We start from the raw sequence: 25,078 nt of genomic DNA on the forward strand, positions 1-25,078 counted from the left end.
TCGTCTAAAAGAAGAAAGCTAAATCCTGATTTCATTATTATTAAGAAGAGTATAAAGAGATATTATTAAAAAGGAGTCAATCAGAAAGAGTGAAATCAGATTTGACATAAAGGTTGAGGGTGCGTGGGAGGCTGAGTTTCAAGATTAGATGCCAAGATTTAATTAGAGTTTATTTAGAGTTAATTAGAGTCCAACTCTTTAACCAGCACGACTCAAAGAATGAAAAAGACGAAACAAGCCATCTGTGTGTGACTGGCCATCTGGTTAGTTAAGTGCAACAAGTCTATAATGTGGCAAACAAACAAAAACAGCACCACTGACCGAAATAGACAGAAGAGGAGGGAGAGCGATACAAACTGAGACAATATTTTGCATATATGTGTTTAGTCATTAATGGTGCATGTATGCATACTGTACACTTTCAACCGTGCTATGCTGTGTACTATAATAATGTAGTTCCCTTACGAAGGGAACTCAACGATGCGTCCATCGACGCCATGGGAACGCCCCCAGCGTGACTGCGTCTGAAGCATCTATGTCAACTAGTCCAATGGAAAGAATGAGCGTCACGGGCGGGTGACGTCATGACCAGGATATGATAAAAGCACATCCGGTGCAAACCGGCATTAGCTTCTGTTGCCTCAGCAAGCGATCTGTGTCAAACTGTCTGTTATATTTACTGTTGTCTGTCTGATATATATATATTTATGGAAACTAAACAATTGCACAACTCTGTGTTCTCCCTGCTCGCGCTATTTAACGAGTAGGGACACACACGAGCTTTGTGTGATGTGTTTGGGAGTAGAGCATGCGGTATCAGCCTCCGAGGGGGCTGATTGCCAACATTGTGAGAAGCTTTCGCTTCGCATGCTCCGCTCCCGCCTGTCACTTTTCGAGGAAAGTGGCCGGGCTCGCAATTCTCAGGGTGACAGGTCCCGCGTCTGCCGAGGCAGCGCGGAGAATGCATTCCTGTGGATCGCGAATAGGATCTCTTTACGGGGTTGGAGACGGGTCCGCGGATCTTATCTCCTCCCTTTCCACGAGGGATCCAGTGCTCTCTCGCCGGTCTCGGAAGCCCGCGCTGCGGTCTCTTCCGCCCGGGGAGAGAGAGAAATCAATGCTTCAGTGCTCTACCTCCGAGGAGGTAGATGTGCTGGGCATTGAAAGTGACACAATCATGGGGGAAGTGAATTTGCCATCTCTTTCCCCAGCGTATGAGAAATATATATAGCCTATATATATATATATATGATAGTTTATATATTATATATAAAATAAAGTGAATATATATAAAAAATATATATAAAAAATAATAAGCTGGTGGAAGTGTTTACTAAGGCTGTAGATAAATTAAATATTTATGGCCAGCAGAAATAAGGGGGCACTCGTCCTAAAAATAAAATAAATTAAACGAGTTTCCTTCCCTCTATTTTTCCACCTCCATCACGGGGCCTTCCATTTTTCCCGATCTGCACAGCGAGCTGTCTAGATCATGGAAAAAGCCTTTCTCCTCTTGTCTTTTAGCCCCCACATTCATGTATATTCAGATATTTGGGGGTTAAGAGGGTATGGCTATACCCCGGGTAGAACAGACGCTTGCGAGCTATCTGTCTCCCGGTTCAGTATCGTACCTGAAGGCGTCGGCTTCTCTCACTAAACCATTAAAGAAAACTATTTTTTAATCTAGTGGGAAAAGCATATATGGCAGTGGGTCTAGCATGGGCCTGCTTGCACACCATAGCAGTGCTACAAGCATATCAGGCTGACCTGCTGCGGTATTTGGACAGAAGTGAGGGAGTTTGGCCCGATGGGGTTTGAGAACTCCGTCGGGCCACAGATTTATCTCTCAGGGATGGCAGCCCTTGTGGTCACTGAGAGACACCTCTGGCTCAATTTGATGGGAATCATAGAGAAAGATACAAGATAATCTCTCCCTCGCTATGTCCAACCCCCTGGGGCTGCTGGGCGTGAGCAGCTCCAGCCGTCTAGTTTCTCATACACAACACAGCAGCCAAAGCCTTCAAAGCAGAAGCTGGATCCGAGGACCGTTCTTCACGCTGAGAAGGCTGCGGCTCAAAAGAAAAAAAGGTCCTGATGTTCACGCATCAGGCCTGTGAGGACAGCCCCGACCGAAGTGGAGCGGTGTACACCTCATTTTACGGTGCCCGTTCCATTTCGGGGTCCTCACGAGACCCTTCTGCCAACCCTGCCACCCTCGGTGCTTCAGGGCGCAGCGGTCTCCAGCGAGTCGCTGATGCTATGCTGCGGCACAGCATCGGTTTCGCGCCCTCTGAGGGGGGCCTTAGAGCGGCCAGTTCAGGTAGTTCCTGCCATTATGTTTCAGGCTCCGGAATTGGCTGTCTCGATAACACCAGAGACCAGCCTCGAGAGGCTGGTTCCCTTAGTAAATTTTCTGGCAGCGTGGAAGCTTCTGCCGAATATTTCTCATTGGGTCCTGCAGATTGTAGAGAAAGGATACAGAATCCAGTTTGGTTCTCGTCCTCCTCGTTACAACGGGGTGCTGCCCACAGTGGTGCATCCCGAGCAGGCTCTGGTAATGGAGCAAGAGGTAAAGGCCCTGTTAGCAAAGGAAGCTATAGAGCAGGTGTACTCACCCGACATTGCGTCGGGTCTTTACAGTCGTTATCTCATTGTTCCAAAAAAGGATGGAGAGCTGCGTCACATACTAGATCTTCGTCTGTTGGAGTGTTTGGTGCTGGAACTCAATTCCAAAATGCTGACACTCAAACAGATCGTGACTCAAATCAGATCCGAGGACTGGTTTTTCACGATAGATCTAAAAGACGCATACTTCCATATCTCCATCCTCCCTCAGCACAGGAGGTTCCTGAGGTTTTCTTTGGGGCAAAGAACACCAGTATCAGGCACTTCCTTTCGGTCTAGCTCTATCACCCCGCACATTCACGAAGCGTGTAGACGCAGCTCTGGCCCCGCCAGGCTGCAGTGTATATGCATTCTGAATTGCATAGATGACTGGCTGATTCTAGCGGAATCAGAACAGTTAGCGGTTCGGCACCGAGGTGTCGTTCTCGCTCCTATGCAGATGTTGGGGTTGAGGCTCAATGCCAAGAAGAGTGTGCTTTCTCCAGTACAGAGAACCACTTTCCTTGGTGTGGTATGGGATTCAGTGACGATGCGGGCCACTCTGTCGCCCGTTCGTGTAGCTGCTATCCTAACAGCCACAAAAGAGCTGAGGCTAGGCCAGTCACGCACTGTAAAACAGTTAGAGAGACTGTTGGGTCTTGTGACAGCAGCGTCCAACGGGATAACTTTTGGCCTGCTGTACATGAGACCTTTACAGTGGTGGCTCAGGACCAGAGGGTTCTCCCCGAGGGGAAACCCACTTCGTATGATCAAGATCACGCGGCGGTGTCTCCGCACCTTGGTTATATGGAGGAAACACTGGTTCTTAACCCAGGGTCCGGTGTTGGGAGCTCTTTGCCATCGAGTTGTGATCTCGACAGATGCTTCCCTCACCGGCTGGGGAGCGGTATTGGAAGGCCGCTCAGCTCAGGGCTTGTGGAGGAGTCATCATCTCTCTTGGCACATGAATTGCCTAGAGATGATGGTCGTCTTCAATGCGTTGAGACATCTCCTCCCAGACCTGAGGGGCCATCATGTGTTGTTCTGGAACAGTGACTGTTAGGCCTCAGGGCAGCAGCGTCCAATGTGATACCCTTTGACCTGCTGTACGTGAGACCTTTACAGAGGTGGCTCAGGACCAGAGGGTTCTCCCTGAGGGGAAACCCACTCCCTACGATCAAGATCACGCGGCAGTATCCCCGCGCCTTGGTTATATGGAGGAAACTCTGGTTCTTGACCCACAGACAACACGTTGGTGGCCTCTTATTTTGGTCCCTCAAGAAATTACGCTGTCTGAGGGCAGTGTATATTCCAGGGGGGGCCAGAATATTGGAGCAGACACCCTGTCGAGGCAGGGGCTGAGGCCAGGGGACTCCACCCCGAGGCGGTGGAGCAAATATGGGAGTTTTACGGCCAGGCAGAAGTGGATTTGTTCTCGTCTCAGCATACGACGCACTGTCCACTCTGGTTATCCCTCACTCAACCAGTCCCCTCGGGGCTGGATGCTATGGTGCAGACGTGGCCGAGGCTACGTCTGTACGCATTTCCCTCCGTTGCTCTGCTCCCAGGAGTTCTGGAGTGAATCCGCCAGGATGGAATAAGCCTATTTAGTAGCACCAGCCTGGCCGAGCTGAATTTGGTTTGCGGACCTAATTTTTCTCCTCGACGGACCTCCCTTGGAGGTCCCGATCAGGAGAGACCTTCTGTCTCAGGCAGGGGATGCAATATTGCACCCCCGGCAGGGGATTTGGGAACTGTGGGTTTGGCCTCTGAGGGGGCCCAACTCATAGAGAGTGGTCTCTCAACCGAGGTTGTTTAGACCATTCTAAGCTCCAGAGCTCCCGCTACGAGGAAACTATATTCACTATTTCGAGAGTTTTTCACTTCTTGGTGTTACCAGCGTCAGTGGGATCCGGTTAACTGTTCAGTAAACACAGTATTCGAGTTTCTGCAAGAACGCTTTGTATCAGGTCTATGTCCTTCCACGCTTAAGGTATAATATGTGTGGCGGCCATTGCGGCTTTCCACGCCCTGGTGGGTAGTACATTTTTGGGTCGAGACCCCCTGATCACTCGTTTCCTTCGTGGCACTTTGAGGCTGAGGCATGCAACTTGCACTAAGGTGCTGGCTTGGGACCTTGCAATAGTTCTAGAAGGCCTATCTGGGGCTCCCTTCGAGCCCTTAGATTTGGTCTCAGAGAAGTTCCTTTCTTTTAAGACTATTTTCTGCTAGCTATTTCGTCCCTATAAGAGTCAGACCTTCAGGCCCTTTCGGTCCCCACCTGCCTTGAGTGCACCGGGATGGCCAAGGCAATCTTACCCGAAACATGGATATGTTCCAAAGGTGCCTACCATTATTCCGAGGCCTATTGTGCTGCAGGTTTCTGTCCTCCCCCATTTTTCGGACCAGGAAAAGCTGAACCTCTTGTGCCAGTGCGAGCACTGGACACTTATGTTCATCGGACTTCTCTGTCGAGAAAATCCAACCTATTGAGCATATAGATAGTCGAGACTATTCTTCTTGCTTGTGAGTCTTCTGGCCAACCATTTGGTGGTCAGGGCTCATTCCACTAGGAGTATGGCTTCTAAGCGTATTATCTGGAGTTCTCTCCAAGACGTTTGTGATGCGGCGGGCTGGTCCTCACCGCTCACATTCATGAGGTTTTACAGCTTGGACCTGGATGCTGCCCCAGGTTCTCAGGTGCTTAGTGCTTAGTTACAACAGACTGACACTCAGGTACTTGGAATTCTGGCGCTTTGGGTATTCTCGTTCCCATGGCGTCGATGGACGCATCGTTGAGTTCCCTTCGTAAGGGAACGTCTCAGGTTACTATTGTAACCATAGTTCCCTGAGAACAGGGAACGAGACGATGCGTCACCCTGCCATACTTCCTGCATCCCTGTGATCGGCTTGCTTCGGCAATTTTCGAAGCTAATGCCGGTTTGCACCGGATGTGCTTTTATCATATCCTGGTCATGACGTCACCCGCCCGTGACGCTCATTCTTTCCATTGGACTAGTTGACATAGATGCTTCAGACGCAGTCACGCTGGGGGCGTTCCCATGGCGTCGATGGACGCATCGTCTCGTTCCCTGTTCTCAGGGAACTATGGTTACAATAGTAACCTGAGACGTTTTATTTACTTCATGTTTCATTATTAGTTCCTACTACTTATTCCAGACATGGAGTGTATACTATGTATGTGGTTATATAATACATGAATTTTAAATAAGGTTATTTTTCTAACTTCGCTTTCCTAGCTAATCGCCTTAAGCGTGACCAACTATGGAAACTCCAGTGACACCACGTCTGTCTCTGACAGACAGGTCCCCACCTTTATCACTCAGGTTGACCCCTATTGAAATCATTTGCGCTTTATTCCTATGAGCGACTAGAAGCTCTCTCAGCATATCCAAATAGTAGTTTTTTTGAAGAGAAAGTTCATTGTAAATGTTTTTACTGTCATTTTTGTTCAATTAAATCACTAAATTAATGGCACACTATGTAACTTTGGCCCTCTAGTGGTTAAATAACTAAATAAAAGATTTGCAGAAGAGCATTGTTTTAGTTGTGCTTAGGCTCTGCATGACTGTGCGGACGAAAATGGTTATCCTACTGTTTATAAAACAGTCACTACTAGGCTTAAGAGATATAACCAGTTTGGATGGAACGGATCTCAGGCTGAATAGCTGAAGACATTACTGTAGCTATACCCATTAAATGACACAGTACTTCCTTGAAAATAAATTCAAGCACAGCGCTACAACAAGCCATAATGAAATTACCCTTTTTAACAATAAACTCTGTTAGAAAGCTACATATGGCAGTTTATCAATAAAATACCTTCCTCACTTGTCTCCCTGTCACTTTTACTTTATTTCAAATACCTCAGTTCTCGCCATCTCGGAAAAGACAAGCCAATGTTTATTTTCGTTTTATTACTGAAAGCTGCTAGGGACTGGAAAATGCTGGCTGATCTTAATCAACGGCTTATTTTTCCACCTGAGATTGCCACCACTAACCTCCGACCAGATATTGTTTTGTGGTCTGGATCAGCACGCATTGTTCAACTGATAGAGTTAACAGTGCCATGGGAGGATGTTGTAGATGAGGCATATGAGAGGAAGACACTGCGGTATGCTCAGCTGGCCACTGAAGCAGAACAGCGAGGATGGAGAATCCGGGTTTATCCAGTGGAAGTGGGTTGTCGAGGATTTGTGGCACACTCTACAACCCGGTTCCTCAGAGACGTCGGATTCAGTGGCCAAGAGTTGCGTCGCACAGTAAAGAACTTATCTGAAGCAGCAGAGGGGAGTAGCAACTGGCTGTGGTTGAGACGGAAAGATTCTAGCTGGCTGTGTACAGGCCGCCATGCTACAGTTTCGAAAAATTCTTGAAAATTTGATGAGTCTGTTGGTTTATTTGTATAGTTTGCATAGTATATACAGTTATTACATTCCTGTGTATTTTGCGTGAATGAGGATTGGTGTTTGGATAGATATTGTGTTTTGCGGTAATATGCCATAAGGAACCGTTGCCACTGACCGCTTTAACGTCCGCAGTGGGGCTCGACAGCCTTAGTCAAACGGGTTGGCGCGTATGGTCGGGTTGTGGAGAGGTTGAGAGATTGTGGTTAGGTCAAAGGAGCAGCCTCAGCAGCAGGAGGGACGTAAAGGTCAGTAAGCTGGGCTGAGTTGAGTGGGGGACGGAGGGGGGTGACTCTGGGACACCAGAGTCACTGTCGAGCGCTCTTGAGGTGTCGTGGGCTAGTCGACGAAACACTGAGGACGGAAGGTGCCCACTTGAAGACCCTAGAGATGTCCCCTACTCTGCTCAATCCAGACGGTTGTCATGAGGGGACTGTACTGTGGTTGCAGCCGTTGTGTGCGCAAATACACTATTAACACCAGACAGAAGGAGATTCACATCACCATTTGGAAAGAAGCGTAAATGGATGGAGAAGCATAGGTTACTGTAAAGCTACGTCTTAGTTGGTGCTTAACTTGGCGAAAGCCGAGTAGAAATCAGCATGAAGTTTTAACATCTTCTCTCGTGTAATGGAAATCATAGTGAATCAGGGTAAGACAAAAACACATTTGGAAGAAGATTAGATGATGTATTGACAATGTCAGAGCCGATAAGCCCAATACGCACACTACGCAAATTGCGTAGGGCCCCGCAAATTACTCAAGGCCCCGCCTCTCCCTCGTGTCAAAGCACGTCAATCAAAGTTTACAACATCAATGAGAAAATTAAGCGGAACTGTCCTTCTGGTCGCGAAAAGAGAGAAAAAAACACCATGAGAGTGAATTGCGGGAACACCTATCAGTTAGACGTGTTCTCTCCTCTCCAAGTTTGATGTCAGCAAAGAACAATAAAGTTAAGTGAAGTGCATCTCTAGACTGTCTGTCTGTCTAACCCAACAGCAGTGCATCTCTAGACTGTCTGTCTGTTTAACCCAACAGCAGTGCATCTTTTGGTCTTTCTGTGTCTGTCTTGCTAATGGGCTTACACTTCCAGGGCTGTGTGCTGTGACTTTGTGCCTGACAAAAAAAAGTGAGAGTGAAATACAACTATTTATTACGTTTGATAAACGACAAAGGGCAACGGTGTTAGTTTATAAACTGCAGCTCGGAAAAGATAACCGCATTAACATGCGTTCATATGCGCGTGCACGAAATGAAACGCTCACTATCCAGCAAAACATCTGTGGGGACCAGTACAATATGGGCGTGATGGCACTCCTCATAGGCAACCATACTTTTAAAACAAGACAATGATTATCTAGTCTCCAAGTCAAGGTTTAGTTACAACTCTGCAATAAAGCAAGATGGAATTAGTCATTACTGGTCATTAGTACTAGTTTAAGGAGGGAGGATTGTAGTGGGAGCACTGGGGTGTCAGTTGTGACTGTGTGGAAATGGCAAATAGTTTATATGGCTCATGGGTCAGGGCCCCTTAACAGAATTTTGCTTAGGGCCCCAGGGAGGTCAGGATCGGCTCTAGACAATGTTATTTTTTTTTTGCTAAAAAAAATTACATAGTGTACCTTTAATTATTTAAATTCCTTGTTTTGCAGTGTTTTGAGAGAGGCTGCAAGAGTACACTACTAACATGACTAAATATTAATTTGGAAAATTGGTTATAACTTTTTGTTAAAAGTTTAGGAAGACACATTTTATGGAGGGAGAACTACTTTATGACAAATGTATTCACATGTATAATTGTGAATTATTATCACAATAATTGTGAATTACCTACCCTTTGCTCACCAAGGAGGCATTTATATACGTTTAAACAATACAGTTAACAGTAATATTGTGAAATATTCCAATTTAAAATATATATATATTTTTTTAAATATGTTTTAACATTTAATTTATTCCTCTGGTGGCAAAGCTGAATTTCCAGCATCATTACTCCAATCTTCAGTGTTACATGATCCTTCAGAAATCATTCTAATATGCTGACTTGCTGCTTTAGAAACATTTCTGATTATTATAAATGTTGAAAACAGCAGTGCTGCTTCAACTTTTTGAGCTAACTTTTTTTGATGAATATAGATGCACCCACATAAAGACACTCTCAGACATGACCTTGATTCCAAAATTCTAAAGGATTAATTTAAAATATTGTAATTGATACAGTACTACAACTTCTCAACATCAACAGGTTTCTCTCTGTTAATGATTTTTAGTCACTATGGGGCGTCTTAACTTGTTTGACTTCATATTGTCAGAAGTTAATATTCTGAGGCACGTAACACACTGTGGTCTCTCTTCGTTACCAACCATTGTACTGGTGATTCCGAGGGCAAGATAGGCCTTGTCATATTGTCTTTTCACTGGAGCGGACTTGACGGCCGAACTGCGCCGAAACAGCCTGAGACTGTCTACTGGAAACGGAAACATGAACGTTGCATCAGTTTACTGTCAGGGATTGTCCTGTTGCGTCGCGCCACATCCAGTAGACTGCATCACTGATTATAATGGGTTCTACTTCTAGACATGTGGTTTTGGTATTTGTGAATAATTTTTACGTTTTACGAATTACGTTTACCTGGCACTAGCAGACCTTTCACAAACTTGCTTAGTGCATAACCATGCATCATTCATTTATTTTACAGGGCTCCCAGCAAAACTCAATTCTTATTCTTCAACCGCTCCATCTAGTGGTCTGTTATTGCACGACAACAACCGCTACAACCGATAACAGACCACTCAAGCGGTTACGGCGAGTCCTGAGGTAATAAAATGTCAAATTAATCAAGTAGCTCCAAAATAAGCGGGATAATTACACAGTGGGGTCTTGTTTCACCCTGAAGAGGTTTCTTTTCCATAACAATCTGCTGACTGTGCAATATCCCTTAGCCTTGTCACGCCCCCAGCTTGGGAACCACTAATATAGTTTGTGTGTGTGTGTGTGTGTGTGTGTGTGTGTGTGCTTGTGTGTGTGTGTGTGTGTCTCTGTGTGTGTGTTAGTCCTGTCTAACTTTTACTACCAGCTGCAGGCCTCTTATTTCTTATTAAAACAACTGTAGTGTTACAAATTTATTAAATGTTTTTAGGTTCCAATACAATAGTATATACACTGAGAAAGTTTAGTAGACTGAATTTTGCATTTGAAGTATAAATGATGATATCAGAATTATCAGTAAGAGATTCATTGCCAGTCCTGATCTCTCTATTGTAAGTCAAGCAATTCAGGTGTCGGACATTAGCTTTTGTCTGTATGCACTTCCTGGCCATTAAGATGGGTGATACAGTCGGGCAGATTACTGAAACTCTCACCTTTGGTTATAATGGCTCTCGGAGCCACTGTCCCAGTCGGTGAAGAGTCTGGCTGATTGGACTAGGATATTTACATTTGAATCACCCTGCTATGCTGACGAGATCAGGGCTGTGGAACTTCCGGTAAAGTGCTGATTCCTGTACTTCACATTTACATGCTTTGTTCATGCCTCCCCCCTTTTATGTAAATCCTTCCCCCTTTGGAAGGATAAAACACTGTGTTTTTAGATATTTAGTTAGACTTTGGTAAGATTTTGGACGAAGCAGACTACAGCAAATAAAGAATCCTGCTTAAAAGATAAGCCAAGTCTCCTGGTCTTCACTTCTGAGTTTTTCTACACTTAAGAAGAACAAGGTTTACAACACAACCCTTTATATGTCTGACTTTCCAATAGAGAGACACTAATCTAGTATTTTAATAGTAATTAATAGCCTTTGTGAAAGCACTTTGTTGACCCACTTTTTTTGGGTGCTGCATTTATAATTGTGAACATCTCTCACCTGTGTGACCTTCTCTGTGACGTTGTGTGTCCGATCTTTGACCTTTGGTGCAATGATGGTTTTCTCTGAGGAATGCGGAGATGATGCCCGCTTGTCATTGTTTGTCTCTGAGAAGTTCAGAGTGATGAGAGGGATCTTGTTGATGGTGCTGTACTTGGTGAGGTTTGAGTCAGACGTGGAGCCCAGAAGGCTGGACTTGATCTGATTAAATGGACCTGAAGCACATACACACAAATTATGAACAATGTACAACTCTCTCTCATCTAGCAGGACTCACATTAATAGTGACATCAACACTGTTCATTTTAAGAATCTGCATTTCCAGACCAGTATTATTAAAACCATCACTAACAACAACAATTGCAAACACAAATACAAAGACAGCAGACGCACAGACGACAGAGACATGCCAACGATTAAATCAAAGAAGTGAAGCTCTAGCCATACCCCCAGCCATCCAAGAGCGTGACACTAGCCAATAAGAAGAGAGCGAAAGAGAGAGGGAAGGGGAGCAGAGAATGATTTAACTTTTGAGAAAGTCAGGAGGGAGGTCAAAGGTTAGGAGAATCTGGTATCATCTCAAGAACTCTACTGATGTAAACAGATCGCTGAACTAAAATGGTCCACAGTCTTGTAAATTGAAAAGATTTATGACAAGAATACTACCAGAATCTAAACAATCCATTCTCCAGTGAAAATCATGTAGGTTCAGAAAGAGAGATTTAGAGAAAGATAAAGGGAGAGGAAGAATAAAAAGACAGAAGAAGCTGCAAAAGCTGAAACTTAGTTCTTAAAAAAGTGATTTTTATCCCATGCACTTTCATGTCACGTAAGGCATTACGCATGCAAATGTCTCCTCTGTCCCTCTGTCACACGTACACTTATTTATCAGTATTTTCTTTGAAAGTATTCTGTGATTGTAAATTTGATGCATTTCGGCCGAGCATGCTTCATACAGACAGGCAGGCAAGCATGTGCTGAGTAACAGCTCTGTTACCTTTAATACTACGCCCATTATCTGAGAGAGCAATAGATCACAGATGGACAGGGTGAAAGAAGAGAAAGACAGTGAAAGGCAGTCAAAACCATCAGTGATAGGTGAGATCTATTAGGTTTTTAAACTGTGTGTTAGATGTACCTAGATGGAAAGTAGGTTCATAAAAACAATAAATCATTTTGGTGGGGAGGAACTATAAATAATGATTTTTGGTGAATTTCCCCAATATTGTTGCTACTTTTAGAAGTAGATCTAAAAGATCATTCCAGACAGAGGGTCAGAATGAGTGTTGAAAATAATAGTTACACATATATATTTGTTTTGTTTTTTGTGCAATTTTTTTATTCAAGATTATAAGAGAACCTTAAGGAACATATTAAAATAATTTTAAAAAATCCATATCATGACCCCTTTAAAGTGGCATTTTTGCTTATATAGCAAATGTGGTTAAGGTGTCTAATTTTAAGGTGTCCTTGTAATTATAAATACTGAGTATTTAATAAGTAATACGTTAATTAGTAATATTAATTAACTACATGTACTTTCCATAGGGTTAGGATTTATTTGCATTTAATTATGCATAATTTTAGTTATTACTATAGTAACTACATGTAACGTGTAAAAAGGACAATAAACTAAAGTGTTACCACAAATGTATGCTTTCATATTTTATATTATATAGAGACCACTAGTTTTAAAACAGCCGGTTTTGGACTACACGACATTCCTTCAGGGTTGCTGACGTCAGCAAACCCCAATATTTATATAAACCCCTCCTCCGAGAATACGAAATAAGGGGGGCGAGGCCATTTCATATTGCGTTGGAGAAGAGTTATTGTGGTATAGGAGTGTTGCTGGCGCCGCAATGCCGTCGAAACGCTGTTATTTTCATCAGTGCCCGGAGTGCAGGTCCCCTTTGTTCAGCCTTCCTAGGGTCGCGGGAGTTAGGGATCAATGGTTAATTATTACCCAAATCTCGCTCTCTGTGCTGCACATTTTACGGAGGAAAGCTTCTACAATCTTGGCGAGTTCAATGCAGGATTCGCACAACGGCTTGTGCTGAAAGATGGAGCAGTTCCAACTTTAAGAACAGAAGCTGTTGTTTACGGGCCACAATCTGTAAGTATGATTTATTTTTCGTCAATGTGTTTTCCTGTAATAGTTTGTATTGTTAATTGTACGTTGTAGCAAGGAAGTAAACAACTGGCAACGCTGTTTGGCTCTGCAAACCAGCTTGTTAAATGCTCATTCATACTTAACGTTATCCGACAAACCTAACGTTACAAACTTTTTTTAAATCTCAACAGCGAACTTGGAATTAGAGTAAATTATTTTTTTGATTAGAGCTTTTGATGTATTGTTTATCGCTTGTTTATCTACAGGCATGATAAACATGGTTCTGTGTTTAATTTGGCTACTGTAGTAAATCCAATGTTTAGTGTTCGTTTTGGGTTAATAGTTCTGTCGACAGATATTTGGCTACAATCGTTCTGAAAATACAAAAGTAACGGTGCCATACAGTCAGTAACGATCACTATAGATCCGCAGTCTTTACTCAAAGACCTTTAGAGTTAGATCTTTACAGTCTTTGAGGACTGTAGTATAATTTGTTAGAACGATTATATGAAATATGACGCCATCGTTTATAATACACCAAAACACAAACTGGCTACTGGTAAAGGTACGGGGCGTGACGTTTCCGGAAAAGGTGCACTAGTCGGTTAGCGAATCACAACACACTGGGCAAGCTAACCAATCTGAGCCCATTGCGTATTTTTGAGGGACTGGCTTTATAGAACCCGGAAAACATCAGACCGTTTTTACAAGGAGGGACCGAGCAGTGTAGAATAAATGTAAAATATATGAAAAATAATGCAATTTTCTAAAAAAACTAAGCATGAACGTCTCGGTTACGTATGTAACCCTAGTTCCCTGATAGGGAACGAGACGCTGCGTCAAACGCTGCGGGAACGCCCCTGCGTTGTGCGTCATGAAGCACGTATGGAATCAGCCCAATGGAGAGATGAAACGTCATAGGCGGGTGACGTCATCGACCAGGAAACTATAAAGCACCCCAAAAACACAAGCGCATTAGCTTCTGATAGGCTTGAAGGAAGCGCTAACGGGAGTGCCGGGAGTATGGCGGAGCGACGCAGCGTCTCGTTCCCTATCAGGGAACTAGGGTTACATACGTAACCGAGACGTTCCCTTTCAAGGGAACTTCGAGCTGCGTCAAACGCTGCGGGAACGCGAATACCCACGTCGCCATAGGACCAAATGACCGTCATGTGAGACTAGCGCACAGAGGACGAGAGCACCTGTGCCCCAGGGGTAGAGCTTAAGTCTAGGTCATAGAACTTAATAAAAGTATGCGGTGAAGACCATCCAGCCGCATCACAAACATCACTCAGGGAAACCCCCGACAAAAGAGCTTTAGAAGCAGCCATACTCCTGGTAGAGTGAGCTCGGACAACCAAAGGTGAAGGCTGGCCAGCCGACTCATAAGCAAGTGAGATAGCCTCAACCACCCACTTGCTCATTCTCTGTTTAGACGCCGGACACCCTTTCCTGGGTGGCCCGAAACATACAAAAAGTTGTTCTGATTTCCTCCACAGGGCAGCTCTGTGGACATAAGCGTCTAATGCCCTAACAGGGCAGAGTGAATTAAGTTTCTCCTGGTCCGATGACATAAATGGAGGAGGACAGAAAGCCTGCAGAACCGTAGGTCTAACAATATTAGTAGGAACCTTAGGAACGTAACCTGGTCTAGGATGCAGAAAAGCTTTAACCATGCCAGGTGCAAATTCCAGGCACGAGGGTGAAACCGACAGAGCCTGCAAATCTCCGATTCTTTTTAGTGAAGAGATAGCAAGCAAAAAGATAGTCTTAAAAGTGAGAAACTTCTCGGGAACTTCTTCGATAGGTTCAAAAGGAGCTAGGGAAAGACCTTCTAATACAATGGCCAGATCCCAAGTCGGCACCCTCGTACGAACTGCTGGCCTCAGCCTCAAAGTGCCACGGAGGAAACGAGTTATAAGCGGGTGTCTCCCAAGAGAAACTCCACTGAAAGGGACGTGGAAAGCAGCTAGTGCCGCCACATACACCTTTAGTGTGGAGGGGGATAACCCTGTGGAGAAGCGCTCCTGCAGGAATTCCAGCACTGCACCCACTGGGCAGTTAACTGGGTCCTGCAGGTGTTCTCCACACCAAGAAGTGAAAAGTTTCCACTTCAAGGCATAAAGCTTCCTCGTGGATGGAGCTCTGGAGTTAAGAATGGTCTCAACAACCTCGGTTGAGAGACCGGAGTCTATGAGCTGGGCCCCCTCAGAGGCCAAGCCCACAGTTTCCACAATTCTGGGCGGGGGTGAAGTATCGTGCCCCCCGCCTGGGAGAGTAGATCCCTCCTGACCGGGAGCTCCAAAGGAGAACCGTCCAGGAGAGAAATCAGGTCCGCAAACCATACTCGGGCCGGCCAGAACGGGGCTACTAGTAGTAGACTGACCCCGTCCCGGCGGACCCTCTCCAGAACTCCTGGTAACAGAGCAATCGGGGGAAAGGCGTACAGACGTGACCTCGGCCACGGCTGCACCATAGCATCCAACCCCAGGGGGGCTGGAAGAGTGATGGAGAACCACCGATGACAATGAGTGGTCTCCTTGGAAGCGAATAGGTCCACCTCGGCGCGACCGAAACTCAACCAAAGGAGCTCCACCACCTCGGGGTGGAGTCTCCATTCCCCTGGCCTCGGCCCCTGCCTCGACAGGGAGTCTGCTACCACATTCAAATACCCAGGGAGATACATTGCTCTCAGAGATAGTAGCTTCCCTTGGGACCACAGGAGGATCTGACGGGCCAACTTGTAAAGCCGGCGAGACCGCAGGCCCCCCTGATGATTTATATAAGAGACCACCGACGTGTTGTCTGATTGAACTAACACATGATGGCCTCTCAGGTCTGTTAGGAAGTGTTTCAGAGCCTGAAACACAGCCAACATCTCTAGACAATTTATGTGCCACGAAAGATGATGATCCTGCCACAGACCTTGGGCTGGGCGACCACTCATGACCGCCCCCCACCCTGTGAGGGAAGCATCCGTCGTTAGCGTTATGCGACGACAAAGAGCCCCCAGCACAGGACCTTTGGATAGGAACCAAGTTTCTCTCCACATGACCAGAGCACGAAGGCAGCGCCGCGTGACTTTGAACGTGCGGAGCGGATTTCCCCTCGGGGAGAATCCCTTGGTCCTGAGCCACCACTGTAGCGGTCTCATGTACAACAGGCCGCAAGGTATAACGTTGGACGCTGCTGCCATCAGACCCAACAGTCTCTGAAACTGCTTGACAGTGAGTAGCTGGCCTAGCTTCACTTGTTTCACAGCTGAGAGAATCGAAGCGATGCGGGTCGGAGAGAGTCGCGCCCGCATCGATACCGAATCCCAAACGACACCCAGAAAAGTGGTCTTCTGGGAAGGAGATAATACACTTTTCTTTGCGTTCAGCCTCAACCCCAACTTTCTGATATGAGCGAGGACGACATCTCGATGCCGAACCGCCATCTGCTCGGTCTGAGCTAAAATCAACCAATCGTCGATGTAATTGAGAATACGAATGCCCTGAAGCCTCAGAGGCACTAGTGCTGCATCCATGCATTTCGTGAAAGTGCGGGGAGATAAAGCTAGGCCAAACGGAAGAACCCTGTACTGGTACGCCTCGCCCCCGAAGGCGAACCTCAGGAACTTCCTGTGTTGTGGAAGGATGGACACATGGAAGTATGCGTCCTTCAGATCTATCGTGACAAACCAGTCCTCGGACCTGATTTGAGACACGATCTGCTTGATAGTGAGCATCTTGAATTTTAGCTTCCCTACCGAGCGATTCAATATGCGCAGGTCTAAAATTGGACGCAACCCCCCATCCTTCTTTGGAACGATGAAATATCGGCTGTAATAACCTGACTCCAAACTGGGAGGAGGAACCCGTTCTATAGCCTCTTTTTGAAGGAGCGTTTTCACCTCTTGTTCCAATACCAGAGCCTGCTCGGGGCCCACCACTGTGTGCAGAACCCCTCTGAATTTTGGTGGACGACACCTGAACTGGATAGCATAACCCTTTTCTACTGTCTGCAGGACCCAATGAGATATTTTTGGAAGGCTTTTCCACTCTGCCAGAAATTCTACTAAGGGTACCAGCCTCTCGAGACTGGCCTCTGGTGTAACTTGAGCAGCAGACGCAGCGCCCTGTAACGGCGCACCGGCAGGGAACAACTGGTCTGACCGCTCTGAGACCCTCCTCAGAGGGAGCGAGCGTCCCTCGGGAAAGCGCTCGCTGGGATCGTCTGTGCCCCGGCATAAAGGCGGGGTTGGCAGAACGAGCCCCTGAGGGCACCGAGGAGGAATGGGCACCGTAAAAAGAGGTGAACACCTTTCCGCCTCGGTGGGGACCACCCTCAGCATCCTGAACGGCTTGGCGTCAGGACTTCTTCTTAGCCGAAGCCTTCTTAGCCAATATAACTGTCCTCAGATCAGTTCTACTGGGAGAAGGCTTCGGCTGAGAGTGTCGCGGCTGAGCCCACTGTCCAGCAGGGGGAGCACGAGACGCGACACTCTGCCTCTGCTGCGCTCTATGTGATGAGCTCGAAGACGGCCGGGGCTGCTCCCGCCCAGCAGCCCCAGGGACATGAACTTTAAGGGGAAGAAACTTTTTAAAAGCTGCAGTTTGTTTCTTTTCTTCTTGGAATTTATCGATAACTGAATTCACAGCATCACCAAACAACCCCATGGGAGAAAGAGGAGCATCTAAAAGAAAAGCTTTTTCTCTCTCTTTAATATTAGTCTGATTTAACCACAAATGTCTTTCTGCGGCCACCAGAGCTGCCATAGAACGACCCATTAATTTGGCCGATTCTCTGGTGGCACGCAGGGATAAATCAGCAGCCTGACGCAGTTCGCGAACTACGTCAGTACTGACCTCCTCACTCTCACTCATGTCCCTTAGCAGATCAGCCTGGTATGCCTGCAAGATTGACATAGTATGCAGACATGACGCAGCCTGACCTGCTGCCGAATATGCTTTACCCACCAAAGCCGAAGTGTTTCTTAAAGGCTTGGTGGGTAATGCCGGTGCCTTAAAAGATGATGCTGCTTCGGGGGAGAGATGGCTCGCAAGCGTCTCTTCCACACGAGGCAACGCACCATAACCATGAGCCTTGGCTCCCATAATATTAGCGTATGTTGAAGTCTGGGGACTAAACACTCTATATGACACCGGTTTTCTCCATGATTTCGACACCTCGGTGTGGAGATCATGGAAAAACGGCAGGCACCGGCGTGGAGGCTGCACACGTGACGGCAAAAAATCTCTCATCCAACTTTGATTTAGAAACAGACTCCTGTCTAGTCACTGGCCATTCAATATTAAGTTTTTCAACAGCTCTTGTTAACACCTCCAAAAGCTCATCACTCTCAGGAGTGTGGGGTGGCGAATCCTCCACATCTCCCTCAACACTAACAACATCAAGTTCCTCAGAACTGGATAGCATTGGTGCCTCAGCCCGAGCGGAAGAAACCGCAGCGCGTGCTTCCGAACCCGGGACTGAGGCACTGGATCTCACAGGTGAAGGGAGAGATAAGGCAGAGCCCGTCTCAAACCCCGCTGTGAGATCCATCTGCGATCCCCACGATAAGCGCCGCCGCTCTGCCTCGGCAGAAGCGGGACCCGAACCGCGGGGAGCGCGCACCGAACCGCTCTCCTCAAAGAGCGACCGGCGGGAGCGGAGCGTCCTTAACGGCAGACGCTCGCAATGCTCACAGTCTGCTCCCTCGAGAGCAAACTGGGCATGCTGAACTCCCAAACAAACAACACAAAGATCATGTGTATCCCCGCTCGTTAAATAACGCGAGCAGGGAGGAACACACTTTCTAAACTGCTGTTCGTCCGCCATAATCTCTCAATATATATATATATAGGGATAAATTGTTTGTGTGGTGCAGGGTATGTAAGACAGACAATATCACACAGGGACAGATTCACATGTAGCGCGACTGAAAGCACAGAAGCTAATGCGCTTGTGTTTTTGGGGTGCTTTATAGTTTCCTGGTCGATGACGTCACCCGCCTATGACGTTTCATCTCTCCATTGGGCTGATTCCATACGTGCTTCATGACGCACAACGCAGGGGCGTTCCCGCAGCGTTTGACGCAGCTCGAAGTTCCCTTGAAAGGGAACACATGTTAAAGTGCACCCCACACACACAATCAAGCCTTTGAAAAAATGTGTTTTACCACCCCTTTAAGTATTATTTTGGGGAATTTGTTAGAGTACTAATGAAACATGCATTTTTACTATATCACATTTCTATGGAAAAAGCAGCATATTTCTTTTCAATTTATTTCAAAGGCCTTCAAGCCCAAGATACACATTTCACTGGTTATCATAACGGGAATCTATCATTTTAAAATACATATTTTTGTCTGTTTTACTAAACTAACAAGTCACATCACATTCCTATAAAAATCAATAAAATCAATGTGGCCAGGAGGGCGTGGTCTGCAGCGGGAGAATAGGTGCGGAGACGAGTGTTGATAAGGAGGTCAAGTGACTAATGACTAACAACTGTCTCTAATTCTAGTGAATATCGGAGAGACGGATATAAGCACCCGCACACCTGTGACAGGGGGAGAGAGACCCTTTCCCCATGAAATGTAATGTTGTGCCTGGTGTGAGAGGAGAACCCCTGTATGGATTTTTTTCTGTTTGGTTTTGGAGTTAATAAAGACTCTCAACCTTGACCTTTTTGTCATTTTTATTTGAACTGTTTACAATCAATTTCAATTGGCCTCAGAGCTGTAGTCAAGATGTGAAGATATATCTCTACAGTCACGGCATCATTTTAGGCCTTTGACCTAAAGCAATGCTTTTTAAATAAGTTACAGCTATAATTTAATAATTTAATTATAGCAGTTCATAAACAATGATATTCAAGTGCCAAACAACTATACAACAAGCTGCAATTGAATTTAATACTCAGTAATTTCAGGTAACACATTTCAGGATATAGGTCAAAGACACCTGCCGTGTCCTAGAGCCTTACAAAGTCAAGGCATTGAGAAAATTATTCATTTTAATGAAAAAACTGCCCTGTCTCTTAAATTTCATCAGTCAGTTTCAAGGGCTAAGAAAAAAGATAATTTTTTACTTTTAAATATTTAAGTACATTTAAATGTGGAAACCTTAATTTGACTCAAGTATATTTTTGGCTAGATACTTTGAGTAAAAGTCTGACACTGCACCCATAACCAAGTGTAATTCTCAAGGAAATATCTTACCCACATGTAGAACCTTCTTTTTTATTTTAAAAAGTTTCTAAATTAATAGCAGTATACATATATAGGATGATAGAAGTGTAATGGAAATTACAATGGACATTTCAATGGATAAAATAGGATCAACAGACGTGAATAGAAAGACCCCAAAAAGATGAGTTAAGAGTGTGCTTGTTTTTAATTTAATTTCCAGTTCATTGGTTGCTGTGATTTTACCAAATCAAGTCACTTTATTAGAACCACAAACTAAATCTGGTTGTCTAAATCTGAAAAATTCATAAAAGCTTATGCATGTGTATTTAGAAACATGTGCATACCTTCGCTAGCATGGCGATCACGGTACGTCCTCTGTGTGTGCGTACTGAGTCCTTCTAAATCTTGTGTAGATGATGGTCTCCTAAATGTGCACATACTGGCCTGTGATGCCATCCTGGATGCAGTCGCCAAAGGCTCCTGGGGGTCCATCCGTTCCCAGGGGCCCCGTGGAGACGAGTGATCCTGTGGCCCTGAGATCGGCGAGCATGACCCCAGACAACTCTGGCCAATCAGAGCCCGGGTGTCATTTCCATAGGAGGGGCTACAGCTCTCGCCGGTTGGTGGATGGAGTTCACGAGGAGAGAGGGAAAGGGAGAGAGATGACGAGCAGGAAGAGCGTTTCTCATTCTGATCAGCTGAATGAATGGTCACCTCATCCGGGTCTTCTTGGGGGAGGGATTGCTTACTCACTCCTAGCATGCTTAGTGGGGCAGGCAGACGAAAACGGAAGAAACGTCCTTTTTCTACAAAAAAGTGACAGAGCAGGGTTCAAGGGAGGTTACCAGAAAGAAGCATTATTTTATTATATTGTACAAAATGTAATAAAAAATACATGTCCTTCTCCATGGTTGTAAATTAATGGGGGCTTGGGTGAATTCAAAATTCAAGATAAGGGGTCCTGTACAATTAAGGGAGTTTTTGAGAGAGCACAAAAGATATTTTAAATGCAATCTGAGAGATTTCTGTCCCTCCACTTGCAGTCCACACAACTACAATTTTGTAGCTTCAAATGTTCATACAGAAATTGTGAAACTAATCCATATGAATTGAGCAGTTAAGTCCAAATTTTCTGAAAAAACTTGATCGCTTTATATAATGAACAGATTGAATTTAGGCTTTTATACACATATAAACATCGATCAGCAAACATAGACAAAAGCTCAATCGTACTTTTTTTGATTCGCGAGAACAAACCTCATTGGTTCTTGCAGAAGCTCAAACATGCTGCGTTACACATGAGAATGAACCTGCAAACATGCTTGAGCTTCCATTTACCATATCTGATTTGTGTGGTAATGAATGTTTATATGTGAAAAGCCTAAATTAAATACAAAGTTCTGTCATGAAACTAGATGGCGGTGGCTGATAGGTCCTTAACTCAATGCGCTTGCAATCACATCATTCTCTATAGGGCACAGCTGATTGGTTCCTGCTATACAAGTAGCCAATGAGCTCGCTGCTCAACCTTCAAATACTTGGTCAGCATTTGCTGTAGCGGTGCAGCACGCTTTTAGAAAAAGGCTGTTGAGACAAAGCCTCCAGCACCATGGAGAGGTCCCACTTCATAAATCTAAATATAAGAGGGTGTTGCGCACCACCATGACTTGACTTTACTTGATACCCTCTAAATAGACCTTAACAGTAGAGAAAGCTTTTCCAACATCCATAATTTCTTGTAGAAATCACAAAATATCAGAAACTGAGCACTGATAGATACCACCCGGCGCCCTTCACACCAATCCTCAAACACACGCCACTTACAGTCATAAAGGGACTGTGTAGAAGAGGACCTAGCATTCTGAATTGTGTCAATAACACGTGGGGGGAACCCCAGTGTGTTTAAGTTTGACCTCTCACGGCCCAGGCACAGAGGGCAAGCCTGTCTGGATGAGGGTGGTTCATTTCCCAGTCCGCTTGGGACAAGAGGTCCGAGAGTAATGGGAGGGGCCACGGCTGGGCATACAGCAGAGGAATAATCTCTGCAAGCCATGGTGTTTTGGGCCACCTGCTACCAAAATCAGTCAGGCTCTGTTCTTTCACCCTGGCCAGAGTCAATGTTAATAGGCAAAGAGGAGGAACTGCGTAGAGCAACATGTTGGTCCACTGATGGGCCAGTGCGTCCATGACGAGGGGGGCATCCTCGTCCCGTTGCAAAAAGAACATAGGACAATGGGCGTTTTCACGTGAGGCAAAGAGATCAACGGTAGCCTGGCCCAATCTCTTCCACAGCAGACTCACTATCTGACGATGGATGCGCCAGTCTCCATAGAGTGGGTTCCCGCTTGACAAGAGGTCTGCGCCCCCTGTACAGTATGCCCGGGACATGGGTCGCCCGTAACGTAACCAGTTCCATATTAATAGCTTGTGAGCTAGAGCATAAAGCTTAGAGGAGCGCACCCCCCCTTGGCCGTTGATATGTGCTACAGCTGTGGTATCATCGCAGCGTACCAGCACGTGATGCCCCTGCAAACGGGGCAGAAAATGATTCAGAGCCTTTCACACAGTGAGAAGCTCCAAATAATTTATATGGGGTGAGTGAAGTGTGCTTGGCCACACACCATTTACAGTTCTGCCCTCCTGGGTGGCCCCACACCCTATTAAGTATGCGTCTGTTGTTACTTCTTTCCGCAACTTGATCAGCCGAGGGGGGTCTGGATTCCTCCAGTAAGGTTCGCTTTGGATATCAGTGGCCCGTTTGCCTTTAGGGACAAGTACCTCCTCCCCCATCTGTGACATCTGGGAGCCCCATGTTCCTTTGACTTCATGGGGTTCCATGCGGCAGGGCATTCTCCAGCCTTGTACTCAAACATCCAGTCCCAAGATACTCTCGCAGGAGTAATTTCTGAAAGTCACTGCCGCAGCAGTGCAGCGGGAAGATGTACCCCAGTCAAACTTCCACAAGCCTCATGTTGTTCACTCAGCAACAAACGCGGGCGCACTCTTTCAAACACAGCTTCCGCCGGAGCACAGCTCCACATGGTGAACATAGTAGGGAGATGCGTTCCAGCCCAGCTCCTACAGGAGCCCCGCTAAATATCACTGTCGCAGCAGTGTTTATCCATGCTCCATAACGCTTAAATTTCCACTCCTTTTGGGGGGTAGCATGCTTTAAGCTTTTAGGTATTCTGTATACTTAAGTCCTTAATTATTTTTAGCATGCTTAATCTAACTTGCTGTCCCAAATTCATTCTGCACATTTTGGGGGGTATATCAGATCTAGAGTTGAAGCTGCTTTATAGAGCCCTCATCAGTGGACAGCAGGCCAAGTTTAACCTAAGTTTAACCTAATATCTTAAAGATTTTATGGGCAACAAACTCGTTAAATGAAGTTCCTAAATGTAAGTTAGGGAGGAGTGAGCCAATCTAATCATTCAATCAATAGTCTGAGTATACAGTAAGCAGCCGCTTACCTCTCTCTAGCATCAGCTGTTCCAGCATCCCTCCACCTCCCCAAACTCCACCTTCATCTTAGGTACCTTGCCCTTCGTAATCATATCCTACATTTAGCCACTGTGGGGGGTATATCAGAGCTCGGGTTGAAGCTGCTTCATCGAGCCCCTCATCAGCGGACAGAAAACCAAATACGTTTAACCTATTATCTTAAAGATTTTATGGGTGGAGTGAGACCAGCTTAATCAAACATTGTATTATTGGCAATACCACAACTGGGTGTAGGAGAACTTCTTGAAAGTTTGATGCCCAACAGAATCATTACTGGTGTCCTAGAAAAGCTCATGCCATCCGTTTCTGTTGTATTTGTGTAGTTGATGTGACATTTCAAGCAGTGTCAGCAGTTTTCTGCAGTCTGAGGCTACGTCTACACTTATCTGAATACATTTGAAAATGCATATTTTTCTCGACACTTTGGCCTTCGTCTACACTGAGACAGCTTTTTGAAGACACTCTCCTAAGTAGATAATTAAGCAGTAGACCAATCACAATAGACAGAGCCATCTGACCAATCAGGAAAGGGGGGGGGGTTTAGAGAGTCTGGACCGTTTCAGACACCATAAGAAAAGAGGTTATGCTGCAATTTACATGATGATTTATTAACAAAGTTGGGGAGGAACACATTCAAATGATTCCAACTCCTCACTCTTGGCTGGTTACTATCACAGCCAGGGATACGTGGGAAGTACTCTGGGTTTGTGCCAAAACACCAAGCTCGGAGACCTCTCCTTGGACAGCACACCAAATACGCATACTCTTTTAATCTGATTATTTGCAAGTGTGAACTCGTGGAGAGAAAATGTAAGCGTTTTTTGACCTTGGATGCATGTAAACCTTTTGTAAGAGACCTCCAAAACAACATTAGGAACCTGTAAAACAGCATACAGGGAAACTATCATTAAATATTCAATTTAATTCAAAAGCTAAACGAAGTTATAAGGCCACGATATTGTACATTATTATCAAGAATATATATTTTTTATCTCTGCCTTATGATTTCTCAATTTCTCAGTTTATCTCTGTCTGTCTCTTCCCCTGGGGTTTCAGTACCACGCCAGCATTAATTAAAAGTCTCCAAACTGGGCTATTTATATCACTCCTTCATAAAGACAGCCTAATGCATCCCACAAAAGAGTCTTTTTTGAGTGGGACATCCTTCAATTCTTAAGGCCTAAGGCCTAATAAATCATTAACACAATCAGGATGGAAAAGCTTTTCATTTACATTTTACTAGCTAGTTTGTTTTTTCTTTGCTGGTACAATGTTCTTCTTCTCAATTTAACCCTCAGCCTTGCTCTCAAGAGGAAGAGAGATCTAGGAAATCTATATTCATCCCAGCTGGATTTTTTTTGCCACAGCTTTTAAAAGCATCATGTTGTG

At 45.3% G+C, this 25,078-nt stretch overlaps 1 protein-coding gene across 11 annotated transcripts in view; it reads right to left on the minus strand.

Annotated features, from left to right (window-relative positions):
• The window catches only part of kcnh7a (potassium channel, voltage gated eag related subfamily H, member 7a), a 129,800-nt gene that overhangs the window by 24,855 nt on the left and 79,867 nt on the right, over positions 1-25,078 (minus strand). For 4 of the 11 annotated variants that reach the window (XM_077199476.1, XM_077199470.1, XM_077199471.1 and 1 more), the window contains exons 4-6: positions 20,530-20,991; positions 11,893-11,913; positions 10,896-11,110 (exon numbers count right to left, since the gene is read on the minus strand). In XM_077199476.1, the coding sequence (XP_077055591.1) occupies positions 10,896-11,110; positions 11,893-11,913; positions 20,530-20,991 (698 nt within the window). Of the gene's footprint in view, positions 1-10,895; positions 11,111-11,342; positions 11,367-11,892; positions 11,914-20,529; positions 20,992-25,078 lie in introns of all 11 variants that reach the window. The other 7 variants (XR_013193055.1, XM_077199477.1, XM_077199478.1 and 4 more) reach the window with 3 other exon arrangements.

This window comes from Siphateles boraxobius, unplaced genomic scaffold, assembly GCF_051911475.1.
Source record: "Siphateles boraxobius isolate OS27281-9 unplaced genomic scaffold, OSU_SipBor_1 41, whole genome shotgun sequence".
Taxonomy (NCBI): domain Eukaryota; kingdom Metazoa; phylum Chordata; class Actinopteri; order Cypriniformes; family Leuciscidae; genus Siphateles; species Siphateles boraxobius.